The following is a 17,883-nucleotide window of genomic DNA, read 5'->3' on the forward strand; positions in this document are numbered from 1 at the left end:
GACGAGAGCAGGCAGGCTGTGGGGGCAGAGGAGGATGGGTGAGGGCAGGGCCAGCATGCAGCCAACACGACGAGTGAGGCTTGGGGTAAAGGGTGAAGGGCAAGGGCACAGCAGCAGCAGCAGCAGCAGTAAGTCGACAGCTCGCCAGCTGCGGCTCGTTGGTGTGTGATCGACGGCGGCGTTAGCGCAGCAGCAGCAGTCGCAGCAGTCGCAGCATCCAAGCCTAAGGCGCCTAGATTGTGTGCGGTGGCAGAGGCCGGGGGGTGCGCGTCGATGCAGATGAAAAAGGGCAGCGATGCGGCGGGGGAAGGGATGGGGGGAGGGAGGGAGGAAAAGTAGTGGTAGTGTGGGAGTAGAGAAGAGAGGGTAAGAGTAGGTAGGGGGAGGCAGGTAGAGGACGAGGACGAGGACGCGTCGCAGGCAGGCAGCGGCGGTTCTCCGAGTTTCGTCAAGGTGCTGTGTGGTTGGCGACGAAGTGACAGCAGCACACAGCAACGGCAGCAGCAGTAGCAGTAGCAGCACCAGCAGTAGCAGTAGCAGCACCAGCACCAGCAGCGACAACAGCAGCACCAGCACCAGCAATGGCAACAGCAGTCGGGCGTGCTGGCTGAGCAGGCAGGTGCAGGGCGTGCACAGAGCAAGTGCGCCCGGCGCCGTCGCACCTGCCTGCAGGGATCGCTATGCGTGCTAGCCAGTCCCCCCCGTCTTCTAACGCTCAGCAAGGCCTGCGCTGTACCAAAAGCAGACTAGCGCCTCGTCTCGCCGCCGCAGCAGAGGGACGGCCATGACTGCAGCGCCAGTACATGTGTCTGCAACCATGGCTGCTGTATGTGTGTGTAGTGTACGTACATGTACGTGCATGTATGGCTGTACATGTGTGCACTGTGTATATTGTGTATATACAAGGTACCCGCCTACTTGGATACCTACTCGTCACCCACAGTGGGGAGCAGTGCAGTGCAGCGCCAGCCCAACGGCCGTCCGCCCGTCTGTTCACCACGCACCCACCCCAACGCACCGAGTCACCAGCGTGACCCTGGTCGCCATCTGAGTCTGCACACCTGACGGAGGGAGTGACTGACTGACAGCCAGCCAGCCAGCAGCAGCAAGCCATCTGGGCCTCTGGGCAGCCTCCGGGCACGCCTCCCAGCGGAAAGGCGACAGGCGTGGGCCCTGGACAGGCCGTCTAGTAGCGCCTCGCAGTCCCCACCAAATCTTCCGCAGCCACCAAACTGCCCTCGTGCTGCTCACGCGCTTGCACCCGCGCCCATTCTACTAGGTTTGCCTCTTGTTTTACAACTGCTGCAACTCACAACCTGCCTGTGCTGCCCTTGTGTCGACGCCCGTCCATGTGCGTTTCACCCTCTACTGTGATCAAAACCCCGGTGCCCATGGCCCGCCCGCACGCCATGGCGTCGACGATGCGCAAAAGCCCACACACGCCCCGCTCCTCGCTCGGCCGGTGATCAGGGCAAAGAGTCCAATCTGCTTACCTCGCACCGCTGAAATGACCTGGACCCCAGCCAAGTCGCTCGACTAATCTCCCAAGTCAACACCCAAGTAAGTAAACCTCCCAAGTCAAGTCCAGTCCCTTTCCCTCTTACACCACCTTCCCTTCATCCTCCTCACAAATCACCGCCGCTGCTTCCGCCACCCCCTTCCCTTGCTGCCCTTCTTCCCCCTCTCCACCACGTGGCCTCCATGCCCGCCCTTACAGCGCCTCTGTTTCGCTCAACACAAAACCATTTATTTTCCCATGCCCCCCCTGCCCTCCCTGCTCAAACACAGAAACGTCGCATCTCGCCTCTTCTTCACGCCCACCCTCAATCTGCCTCTTAGATCGACTACCCGTTGCCCTAGCGCATGGTGAAGGACTAGCATCTGACGCTAGGACGCCGCACGCCAGGAATCCACCCCCCGTTCCGAGCCAGCAAGGCCGCTGTCAAAGCACTCGCCTCTGGTTCCCAGTTCGACGTCGATAACCACTGCCCCCCCTGATGTTGCTTTTTGCCTACCCCTTGCCACTTTCTCTGCTCACTGTCAGCACGCCTGTCCTTCCATCATCAGCTTCGTTCGATCCACGTGTGCAAATGGCTGCTGAATCCTGCCTGGCCCGCCCACGCTTTGGGTTCACGTCGATCCTTGGCGGCCAGTGCCTTCGCTCCCCTGCAGCCACCACCATGGGTTGGTCGTGATCGCCAGGGAACGAACCAAGCCAGCCATGCAGCCAATCGCACGCCTTGCCCGACACGTTTCCTGCTCGGCCACCGCTGCTTCACACCCCCACGGTCATCAGACGCCCTCGCCATCTCTGCCCCCAGTGCGAATCGCCCTCCAACCAAGTATACACACACACACACACACACACACACACACATGTACCTGTTTCCATGCTTGCATATCGCGCCATGCCTCCTTGCCCATTGCCCACGTCACGCCTCCTCCAAGGTAGAGTACCATAAACCATCCACCACCCTCACTGCACTGCTTCCCGGCCCGTCGCGGATGCCGCTATCATCTGCACCAACTTATTCTTGCTTTGCATGCTGCTTCAGTACAAGTCTTCTCGTACTCCTCGTATCACTGTTCATCACGCAACCTTTCCCTGGCCCTCTTGGATGCACCGCCGTCGGATGTTGCCGAAGGCTCCACTGCACAACCTGATGTTCGCATTCGTCATGTGACTAATCTCAGTCAGCAACAACAGATGCAGTAGCACTCTAACACCCTTGATGCCTGCGCACCTGCTCATGACTGGCCCCTTGAGATGTCGATCCAGTCTCTTCTTTCATTTGACCATCCATCCACACCCATACCATACAGCTCCGCATCCTTATCACGTCTGCGAACATCATTAGTTTGAACACAAGTATGACATGTCAGGTCGACCTGTCAAGATGGCAGTGAGCATATAGATTTCACTTCGAGCGTTACAAGTTGCAATTTCATCCAAAAAAACAAGTCGTAATATCAAGATATGATTGCACGCAAACAACACACGTGTAGGGCTGTTTGACCGTGTTTGATTTGGCTTGCTCTATGACTCCACTCTACTTGGGATACACCCAATCCACAGCCGTCATCCTTTCCATCATCTGATGATTAATTGACAAAGACATCATGCCGACGCTCGCATGCTAGTCGTCTATTTCTGGCCCAGAGCTGATGCGCGCTCGTCCTCGAGCTTCTGGTAGAAAGCGTCACGGTGACGAACGGCGGGAACGTGGTAGCCTTGGAACGTAAGTATCGAGTCGTAAATTTCGTTGTAGCAGCAGTCTTCGCGGTTGCAAGTCCAGGATGATATCACGTACCGTACCACCAGCCGTAGCCGGCAACGACGCCAATACCTGCCCTCACTGTTAGTCAAGCTTCCCAAACCCGCGCGCAACCCCATATGCCTGTTTCAAGGCCCATAAATCGTCGCGCATGCACTGCAAGAGCTCTACGCACCCATGGCAACAGAGAGATCGAGCACGATCTGTCGCTTGAGCATCTGCAATCCAGTCATTAGCCTCATGCCCGCTGCTGCCCAAGACACTCAATGGCAGCACATACGCCGGTAATCGGTTTGATGGCCATTTTGAATTCGCTTTCGGGGGAGTGGAGAGTTTCGGGACGCGGGTGCGGGTTGCGGGAGCTGGTAAAGGTCGTCTGCGGGTATGCTGAAGTTGTGGTGGTTCGACGGAGAACTACTGCTGCTGCTGACGTAAGGCAAAGTGGCCTAGCGCCCTGCGCTCTCAGAGCTTCCGACTCAATCACGACGCCAGCAAACAAGTGAAGGGGATAATAACATCGATCGATCGCCGAATCTCTCGCACATCCACGTCCGGCTCAATCGCAGGTGCATGCCTTTGCAGCCCATGCCATCTCTCACGCTCGACTGCGCGCCCATCGACCGATAACTTTACCAACCTCGCGTACACGCATCCGGCCTGCGACATCACCAACCCCCTCCCCAAACACCAAACCCGGGATCACCAGCAGCATATGCCAGGAATCATACTCTCTCCCAGCGCCAGCAGCGAGGGCGCAACCGCAGGCATGAAACGAGCGCATGTGGCGGACAACGCGCCAACACATGGGGAGCCGCAGCAGAAGAAGCGGCGAGTCGTGCATGCACTGCACCACACGCAGCCAGTCCAGCACATCGTCGACCCTGTCAGCGCCGAGTTTGATAGCTTTGGTGAAAGCAAGGACTTTTTCGATCAGCAATTGCGGCGCGCAATAGCGATACAATGCAAGAGCATGGGATTCGAGGGTGCGCGCCCGGACGCGCTGGAGCAGTTCCGGGCGCTGGTTGATTCCTGTATGGCTTCACCTTGCGACGCCAGCTGGCTACACAGCCCATTAGAGTTTCCCAGACTAACCTGACCCAGACATGAGCCACTTTCTAGCCCAAGTGCGCAAGTCCATGATCAGTTCGCGCCGCACCGAAACAGTGGCACATGACTGGATATACGCGCTGGCATCTTCGGGTCTACGCGGATCGGCACCCCTCGACCAACATTTCGACACTGGCGAAGTTCCGCCATCGCTACTACAGCCCTACTTTGCACCTCCCGTACCCCCAGAAGCCCCGCCCCCAGATACCGAATCCTTGTTAGGCCCCGAGTTATCGGGCAAGGCAGACAAGGAGACGCGCCCTTATATCCCAGAACACTTTCCTGGCTTCCCCTCCAAGCACACATATTCTGCGACACCAGTCTTCACCAACCGCGAACATGACCCGCGAAAGATTCGGGAAAAGGCAACCGAGGAGGGTATCTTGGCCGAACAGAGTCTTAGAAAGCTCATGGCAGCACAAAAAGCGGGCGTTCAGAAGCAGAATGTGGGAAAGCGGAAGCGAAGCAAACGCATGAAAGAGAGCGACAAGTTATGGCAAGCAGCCATGACGGATTTGTTGAACGAGGAGCACCAGCGCGAAAAGGACGAGGAACGACGACAGGCACAGATGGACCTGGACGAAGATGACGGTTGGAACACATCACATGATGCTCCAACACGGCAGCCTACAACCGATCGTAGCGTCAATCTGGAAGAAGGCGTACACGTCAACTACGAGCGCAAATACTGGAGAAAATCCGGGAGCGGCGTCTAATATCTGTCATCACGCCAGCTCTTCGGTGGCAGCACACTGTGTAAAAGAAAGAAAGAAAAAGCATATTGAAGCATTTTGGTAGCGAGGCGTTTGGGTATTCGGACATTCCCGCCTTGGAGATATGAAGGCACGTTTAGGGCATTTGACCGGCGTTGATCACGTTTTTGTTCACTTTCTTGGAGGAAGTTGGTTGTACTATAGCTGCTTGTCCCATGGGAGCGGCATTGATGCGTCGTCTTATTATTCATCAATTGATTACGTATCCATTGTTTCGTGTTATTTACCGTGAATGCAGTGAATGCAGTGGTTAATCGATGTCATGTGATTTTTCATCAGATCTATCTGCGTTTAGGATTATTGAAAGGTTCCATGCATGATGGTGTGGCAACTTGCTCGTGTCTAGCTGGTCGCGCCTTCCTGCTTTGCTTTCCACCCTTCCCAAGCAGTCGTCTCGACACTCAGTCCTCCTTGACATCTGAGAGACTGTTAATATCATATTCAACTTCTGACGAAAAAAAAAGAAGCCCGTCCATATCTCTCGTTACCACCAATCAAGCTGCCAAGCTCTTTCAACAAACATCTTACACAACCACTCACCTTCTCAGCATCCGCACAACAGGCTCACACACCACACTCGGCACGCCCCCTCGTTTCTCCGCGGGTTGTACATTGCACTTGTACTGCACCAGCTCTTTCAGCGCGCACTCGCTTAGCGTAATTGGTGGATTCCGCGCTCGACCAGACGGAAGCGTATTCAGCTGCATTTCCAGTTCCGAGACCGGAATCGCGGAAACAGGTGGTGCCATTCTGTTTTCGATAGCAAGAAGATTGCTGTGAATGGTGTCCAGAGGGAATTGAGGATTGAAATATCAGGCTCAGAAAAAAAAAGAACGGGGGTTGTAGGAAGAAAAGATGATGAACGGGGACGAGGCGAGGAGATTCGGTGAGAAGTCGCTGGCAGATGTTCAAGTTATGGATTTGAACTCGGTACGTAGATATCATCACGACAACAACAACAAAAAAACATACACAACATGATTTAATATTTCTAACACGAGAAAATAAAAATAGGTACTCAAATCTCTCCGTCTAGTCCATCCAACCAACAACCAAAAGTCCGTTTTTTTTCTCCCCTTCATCGTCAAGACCTCGAACTAAAACATTCCCAGCGCCTACTTCAACATCCCCCCCCTCGACTCTCTCCTCCCCCCTCCCTCCACCCACCCCCCAATCCTCACCCTCATCTCCCCACCCTCCCACCACCAACCCTCCGGCTCCGGAAAAACCTCTTTGATAACCCTCATCATCGCGACCGCCCTCTCAACCCCCTCAAACGCCATAATCCTCATCGATCCCCTCCGCCACTTCAACATTCCGCTCCTCTACACCACTCTCCTCTTCCTCCTCCTCTCCTCCACCCCGCACCCCCGCCCCTCACCCCCCGCTTTGAGAGAAAGGGTGAAAAACGCATTACAACACGTCCACATCTTCCACCCCCAAACCTACCCCTCTCTCCTCTCAACCCTCCGCTCCCTCCCTGCCTACCTCTCCAATCCCTCCTCACACACCAGCACCCATCGCACCATTCACGCCCTCATCCTCGAAGACACTCACGTCTTCCTTCCCTCTTTACCCCTTACATCCACAGTAGCATCCGCATCAGCGACGCTATGCTTTCACCTTACGAACCTCGCGAGACTGCTTTCCTGCGCGCTGGTAACGAGTAGTTGTTCGACGAGTGCACGGTACTACAGGCCGGCGATGCTGCTGAGCTGGGGGAGGGACATGGGTGAAGTACGGATTGCGCTGAGGAAAGTGGAGGGGAGCAAGGTTGGGGCGGGGATGGGTGTTGAGGAGGTTGAAGGGGGGGACAAGGCGGAGAGGAGGGAATGGTGTCAAGGGTGCAAGGTTGGGAGTGGGAATCAAGAGGGGGGTAAAGGGTTCGTGATTAAGATTGGTAACGGTGTAGAGATAGAGGACAAGTAAGTAAGTAAAGGAGAATGCTTCGATTTCATGTTTATTTTTCCTTTTCCTTATAATAGTCGTATATGACTTTCTTCTATAGATCAAACAAAGACCTCATATATCCTTCCCCATCTCCATCAAAAAAAAACTCATACAAGATCAACCCCATCTTTTTATTTTATTTTCTCTCCCCCTTTTACTCATCCCTCCCCCACCCCATCTTCCTCCTCCCCCTCTCCTCCCTCGCCTCGCGTCTCCTTCCCCCCCACTTCGCCCTCATGCCCTCGTGCTCCCGCGCCACCCTCTCCGCCTTGGCCTCATTCTTCGCCACCAACCCCACAAAAAACTGACTACACCCAAACTTGTCCGCCAGCTTAACCCTCGTCCACGTATCCGGATCTTCTGCGCGTAATTGCCTGATTTCCGCAACTTGCTGTTCGGAAAGGTGGTATTGTTTGTCGTATGGTTGCCGGACTGGAGGTGGTAGGGCAGAAGAGGGTTTCGGGGGTAGGTGGCTCGAGGTTTGAAGCGGTGTCCCCGGGGAAGCGATGGGTGAGGTGCGTGAGGTGAGGGCTGTGCGGGTGAGTTGGTGGTGCGTGTTGGCGTAGAGGGTGCGGCGCTTGTCGGATTGAGGGAGGAATTTTAGAGGCGTGTGGTGGACGCTGGGGGCGGAGGATGGGGGGTTGAATATCAGGGTTGGCGACGAGGTGGATGGTGTGTAGGATGGTGCCGCGGGGAGCGCGAGTAGTTTTCTGTGTCGTCGGGTTGTGGATTCGAAGCGTTGTTGGGTCCGTGGCAGGAGGGATGCGGGTTGCAGGGTCGATGGGCAGACCCGGAGGAGTGGTTTACATGTTGCCATTGTGTTGGTTGTGCAATTGGACCTTGGGGTGTGGTGTGGCCCGCCGGTGCACAAGATGGGGTTGATGCGGACGTTGGAATGTTGTGAGGCTCAAGGCCGAACTTTTTTCGTTGTTCCGCCCCGATGTGGTTGGTCAAAGCTGCACCGCACTTGTGCAATACAGTGGTGCGCTTGTCAACCAAGCTTTAACAGTAACTTGTATAAAAGGGTATATTTTTTTACTTGTTCATATGCTATCTACAACTCAATAAATATCACCCAGAAAATCCTGCAATGAGTTGCGGCTGCTATCCATCTAATCACGCTTCATCTCGCTTGCAACGTAGTGCAGGTAAGCACCCAACAACTTAGTGCCCTCAATATAGTTCCTCTTGTCGAGCTTCTCATTAATCGAATGGGCTGCGTCGGTCGAGCTACCCATTGGTAGCAACAAAACATTCTTGCCAAGCTCCTCTTGGAAGGTCAATGTGACGGGGATACTTCCACCCTCCCTCGTCATGTCAGGCTTGACGCCAAACACACGCTCAACAGCCTTTGCGGCAGCAGTGTAGTTGGGGTGGTTGGGGTCCTCTACCCACCACTTCCCGCAGTGTACGACGCTAAACTTCATCGTGTTCTTGGACTTCAGCTTGGCAAACTCGTCATTGATGTGCTTCTCAACCAGCTTCGTCACTGGGTCAATCTCCATGTTTGGTACTGTTCGGATCGAGAACTTTCCAATAACCTTGGCTGGAATGACAGTCTTGGCTCCCTCAGAGTAAAAGGCACCCTCGATTCCGTGAAGGGATAATGAGGGGTATCGCATCTTGGACATGAGTGCATCCTCCTTCTTGTCGTGAATCGTGACGGCACCGCCTAATGACTCCTTCAGGCCGTCCATGGTAAAGGCAATTGGTGGGTAAAGCGCGGCCTCCTCGTCGGTAAGCGGGGCAACCAGCTCATCGATGCCCTTGATAAGAATCTTGCCATCCGGTTCGACGAGCGAGTTCATGATGCGCACCAAGTCAGTCATGGGCTCGTGAGTCATACCGCCGTAGACACCAGAGTGAAGATCCTGGCCAGGACCAGAAACCTCAATCTGGTAGTAGTTGCAGCCACGGACACCGTAGGTCAAGCAAGGCTTCTCAGTACCGAGCCAGTAGTTGTCCGAAATGCAGACAACATCAACATCCTTGAAAAACTTCTTGGCCTCTGCGCGGATGGTGTCGTCGAGTCCTTCAGATCCATTCTCCTCCATACCCTCGAAGCACATGACCAGGTTGACAGGCAGCTCTACGCCAGCCTTCTGGTGGGCCTCGATTGCGTTGAGCCATCCAAGCACTGGGCCCTTGTCATCGGTACTGCCACGTCCAAACATGCGACCCTTGTCGTCGATGCTGAGTGTGAAAGGATCCGTCGCCCAGCCATCCGACTTGTTTGCGGGCTGTACATCGTAGTGACCATAGACGAGGACGTTGAGCTTCTTGGGGTCGTTTCCGTAGCGACCCAATAGGCAGGGCGGGAGGTCGAGATGCTCACGACCAGGCTGCTTTCCTAGCTCACGGAGCTCGACAGTGCCACCAAGAGCCTTGATCTGCTCGGCAAGCCAGTGTCCCATCTAAACCACAGTCAGATGCAGTGTTCAGACGGCTCACACGTGCTATGATAGCCTTATAAACAGCTGGCATACATACCTTGACGACATCAGGCCTCCTCTGGTCCTCGGAACTGATACTGGGGATGGCCACCGCCTCCCTCAGTCTCTCGATGAAGGTGTTTTGCAAATCATCGACTTGCTTGAAGTAAGGGTCTAGGTGCGCCATCTTGTCGAATCCGTGGTACAGATAGGGCCAGTCGGCGTTGGGTATGCGTTTGGGGATGGAGGGTGCAACGCGTCTAGGTGTTGCAATAAAGCCAGGCGACGATGAGGAACAAAAAGGCTGCGAGGGACAGAGGAAGCGCCTGCGAGTTTGATTGTCGCTTATTCACGGTCTACGGATTGGTTGAAGTTTTATTTGGGCAGGTGGTTGTGTGAGGGCAGCAAACCGAGGCGCGAGCAGAGGGAGGGGCAAGCGGGGCATTTTGGATGACCTAGCTGGGCCATGGGACCAAGGGAGAGGACACACCAAACGGCACAGACGCCAGCTAAAGTCAAGCTCTTTAGTGCGGACCCACCGTCGGGGCGTGCATGCATATGCCATGCATGTGCCGCAAACCCTGCATCCGAGCGTACCATACATGCATACTTACGTGGTACTCTGTATAGACGGCGTTACCAGCGGCTATCTCTCCACGTCAACTCTAGATCCTTGGAAAGAGACCAACAGTTTTTTCCTGAACAAGCGGGGTCGTATATGATAAAAAAGGCGATGCTCATGCTCATGCTGATTGATATGACGACGAGTAAAGCAAGCTAATCGCTAGTCAATGCAGATGCAGATGCTCATGTGAGCTCGCCAATGAAAGATAGAAGAGAACAGCAACGCCAGCAAGGCTAAGTGTAGAATCGTGATAAAATCCATGACAGCGAACAACAACATAAGGTATATGACTTCATCGCATCGTCTGGTAAATGAAAGTGACGAAACCCTCCAATCCTCTCATCATACTCGTCCTGAACCCTGCCATTTTTACTCTGTAATTTTGGTTGGACTGACAACATACCCCCTAGCCTTGACTGAGGGGCCGTCATCGCCAAAGGTAGATGGGGTGACCATCGTTGCTCAGACCTTGACCTGCTCGCCTACCGGGACGTCACCGCCGTCAGGTCCCTTTGCAGCATCCCCGACAGAATGCTCTGGCAGTTGGCGCAGTGGCGGGTCAGGGTGTTCGTCCTTCTTGAGGTGCTCAAATTCAATGAGGGATGAGCGTCGTAACTGGTCAAGCTTCTCCTCGGGATTCTTCGCACGTCAAAGTTAGTTCTTGTCATATCGTGTCGTCGTTGGAGCAGTTGAGAGAGTGAACAGGAAGAGGGAATCATTGTTGACTCACCCATTCGGTCTGGTCAGGCACACCTGTTGCAGAAGGTAATTCACCGGTCTTGTTCTTCTCATCACCCCAGAACATGGGGCGGCGGACAGGGGCTGGTGTCACAGGAAGGCTCGGCCGCTCGACAGCAGAAGGAAAGTCGGTTATGATGAGGCTCTCGCGACGACCTCGCTCAATCGTGGGCGAGGCGATATCGTCTGTACCCGTCGTTTTTTGGAGAGCCGCATTCTTACCACGCTGCCCGTTGAGGTCGGATACGGCGCGTACATAATTGTCGATACCTGGAACGTTATCCCATGCATTACCAGTGGCGGATTGCCATTGCTGGCCCGAGGGCCTTTCAGGTGAAGGCTCCTTCTTGGCAGCCTCAGCTGCCGTCTTGTCATCGCCTTCGAAGTGGGTAGTAGAAAAGGGATGCGTTGGTAACTCAACAGCAGGAGTGGGTTCTGGCGACCGGTCTTCGGCAAAGACACGCGTCGGCTGGGGTCTGTCGGCAGCCTGCTCCCATGGAAAGATGGGGGGAGGCAGGTTAGCAGGCTCTGGCTTGTTGTCTGGTACTTGGTACCACATGTCCTTGGGAGCATCTGGATAGGCACCTGGGGCTCTGAAAAGGGAAGGGTCGTCGCTGAAACCATAAGTCTGGGTTGGGAAGTTGGCGGCTTCGGGCTTCGATTGGGATGGGGGGCCGGACCTATGAATGTTAGCATGAGGGGTATGAATTCAAGGTGCAGGTACGTACTTGGTTGGGTCCCAGGGGTTCTCGAGAGTTCCTACATCACTTTGGTTAACATTTTGCACTTCCATTTCAGTTTCAATAATGGGTGGCTCGGTGGGGACAGAAGAAGCTTCTGCAGGGGGAGGGACAAAAGAGGAAGAGTTAATGGCTTCACTTTGCGTGCCATGTGTCTCACCAGCTCTCTGTCCATCTCCAAAATGCTTCCGGTGTACTGCCCACCATCGTGCCACCAGCTCTCCGTATACACCACTGCCACCAGGATGGTTGCCCGACCAAGGCTTGTTCTTGCCGATGAAGTGAACAGCGGCAATTTCGTGCTTGTAGTGTTGGTATGCGGGCTCCCACTGGTACTCGGCATTCGGGGTACAGTTGTAAGTGAACTTGAGGCGTTGCCAGGGACGGTGCTCGAAGTACTGGTTGAGTAAGCCTTGGTCTGCGCCGTCGAAGCTCTCACCAGCAGCTGCCATGGTCTGCAGAGCCTCGTATACACTCAGGTCTGGCTTGATGACCATGACACCGCTGTTGAAGGCATCTGGCCAGCCAATGTCTGGGGCTGCAGCAAACGGGGCGTCAATGTCGAACAGCTCGTCCAGAGCACGCAGGGCAACAACATCGGCGTCGAGATATACTAGCTTGCGGAATTGAGTCTGTTTCCATAGTGCAATCTTGGTGAAAGTGTATGCTAGGTCAGGACGCCCCATCAGGTAAAGATTGGCGGTATTGCCAGTGCGGATACGCTCCACTGGAATCACATAGTCGTACAGCACCTTGAGTTCTTCAACAGTCTGCTCAGAGAGCGTCTCGGGGGTGATGAGCACAGCCAATTTCTTCGTGGTTCCGGCATCTCGCAGGGAATGAGCCAGGACTGCTGCACCCGGCAGGTACGAGTCGCTCATGAGGAGCTGTGGGGCGTGTTAGCCAGGGTGCAATTGATTCAATTGAGGGCGCAAGAAGGCCTACCGTGATGTACACATCTTCCAGTGATTCAGCCATTGTTGCAAAGAGGTGAAAAATTGAAAATTGGAGTGAGGGAGCGTTCAGTCGAGGCGACCGAGGGGTAGTAGGTGTACAGTTGTCCGTGGTCTCCACGTCAGAGAGTCTAGCTGTAGATGGATGGCTTCGAGGCAAGGGCGTTGCTGTTTTTGTTTCCCCGCAGTAATATATCCAGACAGAGGGCGCGAGGGTGCCGCGCGACAGCAGCAGTGACACGACAGCACGAAAATTTTTATGTTGAGCAGAGACGTTGCGCCCTGGATTGAAGCGTCACGGCAGGGCAAAGGCGATTATGGAGAGGGCTATATTTGTGAAGTCCAAGCGCGCGAGGGCTGTCTGTTGGGAGATTGCCATGTCACAACAGACGACGGCCCAAGCAAGCGGGCGTTGGGAGCTCGGGCCTCTTTCCCACCTTCCCACCCTGGACCTCTCTCGACCACTGACGGCATTCGCGCGCCACCCACCCGTTGCTGCCATCATCGTGCGTCCGTCCCGTGACCCAGCCCTGCCTCCGTCCTCCTGTCGTGCTGTTCGTCTAGTGTACTGTGCATATGTGCATGTACACAGGTACATATCATCTACCGACTAACCCCTCTGCTAATGCATCTCATCCAGACATCACCCCCCGAGTTCGCATGCTCCGGCTCCAAACTCAGCCCTGCGCCCATCGTCTCCGCAGAGCCCGCCCACGCTGGGGAACGCCCGTGCGAGCCGGCCCTTCACCGCCTCGACTAGCCAAAGCAACCTCCGCCTGTGTCACGCCCACGCCCACGCCCTTTCTTTTTCTCGCGACCTGCCCACTGCCCACCATCCCGATGCTCCACCATGGCTCAGCGTGTTTCGTTGACGAAGAATTGACACCCTGTCTCCCCTGAGCCCCTTCCCTGAACCCTTCCCTGAACCCTTCCCGAACCCTTTCTTGAACCCTTCCCCGCTAAGCATGCCAACCCCGGACATAGGAGTACTGCTGCCGCTGTCTGCAGCACAGTCGATTCCTTCACCCTGATCATGTCTCTCCATCGTGTCCGGCACAGGGAAAAATACGGCCGATTGGTTTGTTACACCACTCAACGATTAGCGAGCGTCCTAGCTCCGATCGATGACCGCATGCATTCAGCCATGCACTCTCCCCGTCCACTAGTCGAGGAAGCATCTCTTCATGCTTGACCTCTGTGATAATTCTCCATTCTTTTTGTTCATTCCCTTCGTTTTCTGAGTCCTGGCAAACTCTACGCAACATGACAAAGTCGCGGGTTATTTACTGGTTCCGGACCGACTTGCGTCTACATGATTCCCCAGCTCTGAAAGCTGCCCTGGACCTTGACCCTGAATGTTTCTATCCTGTATGGACATGGGACCCACACTATGTCTACCGTGCCCGTGTTGGTCCCAATCGCTGGCAGTACCTCATCGACTGCCAAAACGACCTGTCCAAATCCATCACCAAGTTGAACCCAAAGTCGAAGCTTTTCCTCATCCGCGAAGCCCCGCAAACTTTGTTTCCCAAGTTGTTCAAGGCATGGAACATCACCCATTTGGTTTTTGAAAAGGATACGGATGCTTATGCCAGAGAGCGTGATGCCAAGGTCATGGAGATTGCGAAGCAAGCGGGCGTCGACGTCATCACCAAGACTGGAAGGACACTGTATGATCCGGATGACTTGGTCAAGAATAACAACGGGAAACCAACAATGAGCATGGCCCAGGTACAAGCAGCTGCCAAGAAGATTGGGCCAGTCCCTAGACCCATCCCCGCACCAAAGTCATTGCCCGACCCTGGAGAAGTGCGTTTAGAGTTTGATCAGGAGAAGCCAGAAAGCCAACCAGATATCAACTCGATACAAAGAGATGGAAATGAAGCTTCGTACACTGCCCTGGCCGGACCGAATGGCGATTTTGCTGTACCTACTATGGAAGAGCTGGGTCTGAAGCCAGCAACAACACCACACCGTGGTGGAGAGATAGTGGCCCTGCAAGCGCTTGATAAAATAATCGCAGATGAAGAATACACAGCCACCTTTGAGAAACCTAATACTGCACCGACTGCATTCGAGCCACAATCCACTACTCTTCTATCTCCGCACATGCACTTTGGCTCCCTGAGCTGCCGTCTCTTCTATTGGCGCGCTCAAGATGTAGCCGACAAATACAAAGGAAAAGCCTCACAACCACCTACCAGTCTGACCGGCCAACTCCTCTTTCGCGACATGTACTTTGGCGCACAAGCATCACTGGGATATTCGTTTGGTCAAACCTACAACAACTCTCACTGTCGCTTTATCCCCTGGCATCTTCCTTCCAAAGTCGATACCTCGTCTGGCCTAATCACCGGAGAATACACAATCGACAATGCAGAAGCTGAGTCCCATTTCCAACGCTGGAAACAGGGCCGCACGGGATTTCCCTGGATTGACGCACTGATGCGGCAGCTCGCGCAGGAAGGTTGGATTCACCACCTCGGCCGCCACGCCGTTGCGTGTTTTTTGACTAGAGGTGGCTGCTACATTGACTGGGAGCGTGGCGCCGAAGTCTTCGAAGAATGGCTCATCGACCATGAAGCTGCGTGTAATATAGGCAATTGGCAATGGCTTTCTTGCACCGCCTTTTTCGCCCAATTCTATCGCTGCTACTCGCCTATAGCCTTCCCCCAGAAATGGGACAAGGAGGGTAACTTTATACGCCGATACGTACCTGAACTCGCCAAATTCGACAAGAAATACATTTATGAACCGCACAAGGCGCCGATTGCTGATCAAAAGAAGTGGGGGTGTTTGATCAAGGGTGATGGGACTGGAAGTGGTGCAGACGCTGGCTCGAAAACATATCCCAAGCCAATGTTTGATTTCCCCACAAGAAGAGATGTTTGTCTGCAGGGCATGAAGAATGCGTACCATGTCAACCTTTACGGTAATTCGCCTCAAGTCCTTGATGGAAGCTGGCGTAAATTGTTTGATGATGACGCCGAGGGGCCGACTAAGGGCACAAAGGGTCCACCCGGTGCAATGATCAAGCACGAAGACGACAAGGCAGATGCGCATGAGGAAGGCGGACATGAAGATGAACCGAAGCGTAGCAAGCGAGCGAAGCCGACGAGCAAGAAGGTAGATAAGAAACCAGTGCACAAGCGAGAAGCAAGTCAAGCAACGTTGGATGGAATGGTGACTCGAAAGAAGAAAAAAGACAGTGAGACCACGTCTTGAAGAAATGCCATCGAAATGCCATCGAGCACAATGAATAACATTCTATCCCACGCTTTCGTACATTCATCATCATAAGAACAAAGGGGTATCATCATCATTCAAAACTCTCCCTTACGCATTAGCAATCCTGCCCACCCCCACCACCGTCCAAAACGCCTCCTCCCTCTTCTCCCTCTCCCCCTTACTCCCCCTCGAATCTCCCAACCCCCTCTCCTCGGCATTAACATCCACTTCGAACTCCAAGCGCACAAAGATGGGAATCTCCAGTAAATCATCATCGGGCTCTAACTCCTCTTCTTCGCCATTAACCTCATCCAGGAACCCCGGTATGACCTCAATCGCGACACTCGTCCAGTTTCTTCCTTTATCCCAAATCTTGCCGGCTTCAATCTGGCCTGTTTCGGCATTGATTGTGGAGCGGCGCGGCATGGGGGCGGGGGAGGATGAGAGGGCGTCGTCCCAGACGTCGGTGTTGGCGCCGACTTCGAATTCGGGGCAGAGGATAGTTACGCGCGACGAGACTCTGCCGGGGGTGGTGCTGCTGGTGGCAAGGGTGACGCGGATGGGGTCGAAGAGGGGGTTGCTAAGGTGGAGCAGGAAGTGTGCGGGGATGCCCGGGCGGAGGGCGTTGTAGTTGAAGGGGGGTTGGGGCTGAGGTTGGGCGGATTGGGGTGCTGGTGCTGGGACGGAGCCTGGGAAGGCGGGGACGGGGACAGGTGGGTTGGAAGAGGGTGGTAAGGCGCGGACGCTGAGGCGGGGGATGTGGTTCAGAGCTAGTAATTTGATTTTGTAGCGTGTGGATGTGATTTTTGATTCGGGTTTTGCGAGGATGTGGCGACAGGACCGACAGCGCTTGGAGCGTTTTGTGCAGAGTAGTGTTGGGATGGGTCGGAGCTGGTCGTCAAACTGTACGTAGGGGTCGGGCTGGGCGAGCTTTTGGGTGGGAGATAATGTAGCACTCCAGCCGCCCCGCTTGATACGCTCGATTGCTGCGTTTTCAGCAGCGGGATCGTGTATTACCAGACCTTCCAACTCAGACGCTGCGTCTCTCATGGACGTGGGCTTGCTGCGCTTTGACTTCTTCGTCGACGTCGAGTACAAGTTCATAATGCGAGAATACGCCGTTGGCGAGGAAAAGTTCATCTCCAGCGGATTTGATGGCGTCTGGGCGTCCAATTCCGCCTTGTAGAACGCAGCGAGATTCGCAAACAGGTCGTCGCGCGAGGGCGGCTCGTAACCCCCCGCATACACAATGGCCGAGCCACGAGACGAAGCCTGCGGGTTTCTTGAATCTCTACGCTGAGCCTCCAGCTCCTTGCGTCTCTCTCGCTCTTTATCTCGCTCCTTGATCGATGGTATCGGCTTCCCTCCATTCGCTATGCGTGAAATCTGCGAATACACGCCCGTATGCTTCTCAAACTCGATGCCTGTCTCCACCGTGCTCCAATGGCAGTACGGACACGCGAGGATGTGGCGGTCTGTTGTGCTGTGGTCGACGTCCGGGTTCTCGAGCAGATTGACAATCATGGGCGATATGCAGACGGGGCAGTTGAAGCAGTTGCGCGTGCATCTGTTGCCGTCGCTTTTGACGACCGAGCTGGGGACTTCGAAGAGGCAGTTGGGACAGTACCAGTTCAGCGTTTCTTCGATTACGCATCGTGGGCAGCGGATTTGCAGGCAGTCTTCACAGTAGAGGAGGTGCTCGAGCGGGTAGAGGGCGTAGTTGGAGCGTGGGTTTCGTGGGTCGAGCGTCTCTTCTTCGTCGTCGGTTGCAGCGAGGACGTGCGAGGTGAGTTTTGTGCCTGCTACGCTGTTGCTGTCGAAGCAGTCGCAGGCATAGTATGTGTATGGGAATGCTTGTGCCATGGTGATTTGTACGTGTTGCAATGGAAGGGTCTCGGCTTGGGATTCCTCCTCCTACTTGCCGGTCTGGTTGTCGCGTGGGGGAGTGTGGAGGTCAACTTTTGGACAGCGGAGGTACAGCTCGGTGGAGCCAAACGCCGATTGGCGGACTGCTAGGTATAGCTACTAGCAGCTATGTTGACGTAGTACTTTTAACATCTTT

General features: G+C 54.7%; 11 protein-coding genes across 11 annotated transcripts; 3 read left to right on the top strand and 8 right to left on the bottom strand.

Moving 5' to 3' along the window:
• Window positions 1-2,292: 2,292 nt before the first annotated feature.
• COCVIDRAFT_108846 (hypothetical protein) lies at window positions 2,293-2,460 on the bottom strand (the record flags this gene model as incomplete). Its single annotated transcript, XM_014697467.1, has 1 exon — window positions 2,293-2,460. The coding sequence occupies one exon, from the start codon at window positions 2,458-2,460 to the stop codon at window positions 2,293-2,295; it is 168 nt and encodes a 55-aa protein (XP_014552953.1).
• A 685-nt stretch (window positions 2,461-3,145) lies between these two features.
• On the bottom strand, window positions 3,146-3,579 carry COCVIDRAFT_40921 (hypothetical protein; the record flags this gene model as incomplete). Its single annotated transcript, XM_014697468.1, has 4 exons — window positions 3,146-3,231; window positions 3,312-3,347; window positions 3,451-3,493; window positions 3,556-3,579. The coding sequence occupies 4 exons, from the start codon at window positions 3,577-3,579 to the stop codon at window positions 3,146-3,148; spliced, it is 189 nt and encodes a 62-aa protein (XP_014552954.1).
• Window positions 3,580-3,987: 408 nt separating this feature from the next.
• Window positions 3,988-5,098, top strand: COCVIDRAFT_40922 (hypothetical protein; the record flags this gene model as incomplete). The annotated part of the gene is made up of 2 exons (XM_014697469.1): window positions 3,988-4,306; window positions 4,377-5,098. The coding sequence occupies 2 exons, from the start codon at window positions 3,988-3,990 to the stop codon at window positions 5,096-5,098; spliced, it is 1,041 nt and encodes a 346-aa protein (XP_014552955.1).
• Window positions 5,099-5,497: 399 nt separating this feature from the next.
• COCVIDRAFT_108956 (hypothetical protein) lies at window positions 5,498-5,904 on the bottom strand (the record flags this gene model as incomplete). Its single annotated transcript, XM_014697470.1, has 2 exons — window positions 5,498-5,573; window positions 5,696-5,904. The coding sequence occupies 2 exons, from the start codon at window positions 5,902-5,904 to the stop codon at window positions 5,498-5,500; spliced, it is 285 nt and encodes a 94-aa protein (XP_014552956.1).
• A 106-nt stretch (window positions 5,905-6,010) lies between these two features.
• Window positions 6,011-7,150, top strand: COCVIDRAFT_19049 (hypothetical protein; the record flags this gene model as incomplete). The annotated part of the gene is made up of 4 exons (XM_014697456.1): window positions 6,011-6,085; window positions 6,170-6,213; window positions 6,268-7,080; window positions 7,141-7,150. 4 exons carry the CDS (start codon window positions 6,011-6,013, stop codon window positions 7,148-7,150), a joined length of 942 nt encoding a protein of 313 aa, XP_014552942.1.
• A 109-nt stretch (window positions 7,151-7,259) lies between these two features.
• Window positions 7,260-7,922, bottom strand: COCVIDRAFT_108901 (hypothetical protein; the record flags this gene model as incomplete). The annotated part of the gene is made up of 1 exon (XM_014697471.1): window positions 7,260-7,922. The coding sequence occupies one exon, from the start codon at window positions 7,920-7,922 to the stop codon at window positions 7,260-7,262; it is 663 nt and encodes a 220-aa protein (XP_014552957.1).
• A 295-nt stretch (window positions 7,923-8,217) lies between these two features.
• COCVIDRAFT_29729 (hypothetical protein) lies at window positions 8,218-9,724 on the bottom strand (the record flags this gene model as incomplete). The annotated part of the gene is made up of 2 exons (XM_014697472.1): window positions 8,218-9,519; window positions 9,596-9,724. 2 exons carry the CDS (start codon window positions 9,722-9,724, stop codon window positions 8,218-8,220), a joined length of 1,431 nt encoding a protein of 476 aa, XP_014552958.1.
• Window positions 9,725-10,624: 900 nt separating this feature from the next.
• COCVIDRAFT_29730 (glycosyltransferase family 8 protein) lies at window positions 10,625-12,618 on the bottom strand (the record flags this gene model as incomplete). The annotated part of the gene is made up of 4 exons (XM_014697473.1): window positions 10,625-10,801; window positions 10,893-11,580; window positions 11,629-12,527; window positions 12,586-12,618. The coding sequence occupies 4 exons, from the start codon at window positions 12,616-12,618 to the stop codon at window positions 10,625-10,627; spliced, it is 1,797 nt and encodes a 598-aa protein (XP_014552959.1).
• Window positions 12,619-13,374: 756 nt separating this feature from the next.
• On the bottom strand, window positions 13,375-13,560 carry COCVIDRAFT_108946 (hypothetical protein; the record flags this gene model as incomplete). The annotated part of the gene is made up of 1 exon (XM_014697474.1): window positions 13,375-13,560. One exon carries the CDS (start codon window positions 13,558-13,560, stop codon window positions 13,375-13,377), a length of 186 nt encoding a protein of 61 aa, XP_014552960.1.
• Window positions 13,561-13,856: 296 nt separating this feature from the next.
• COCVIDRAFT_108919 (hypothetical protein) lies at window positions 13,857-15,818 on the top strand (the record flags this gene model as incomplete). The annotated part of the gene is made up of 1 exon (XM_014697475.1): window positions 13,857-15,818. The coding sequence occupies one exon, from the start codon at window positions 13,857-13,859 to the stop codon at window positions 15,816-15,818; it is 1,962 nt and encodes a 653-aa protein (XP_014552961.1).
• Window positions 15,819-15,929: 111 nt separating this feature from the next.
• Window positions 15,930-17,684, bottom strand: COCVIDRAFT_40929 (hypothetical protein; the record flags this gene model as incomplete). The annotated part of the gene is made up of 1 exon (XM_014697476.1): window positions 15,930-17,684. One exon carries the CDS (start codon window positions 17,682-17,684, stop codon window positions 15,930-15,932), a length of 1,755 nt encoding a protein of 584 aa, XP_014552962.1.
• Window positions 17,685-17,883: the final 199 nt, after the last annotated feature.

Source organism: Bipolaris victoriae (genome assembly GCF_000527765.1).
Source record: "Bipolaris victoriae FI3 unplaced genomic scaffold scaffold_97, whole genome shotgun sequence".
NCBI lineage: Eukaryota > Fungi > Ascomycota > Dothideomycetes > Pleosporales > Pleosporaceae > Bipolaris > Bipolaris victoriae.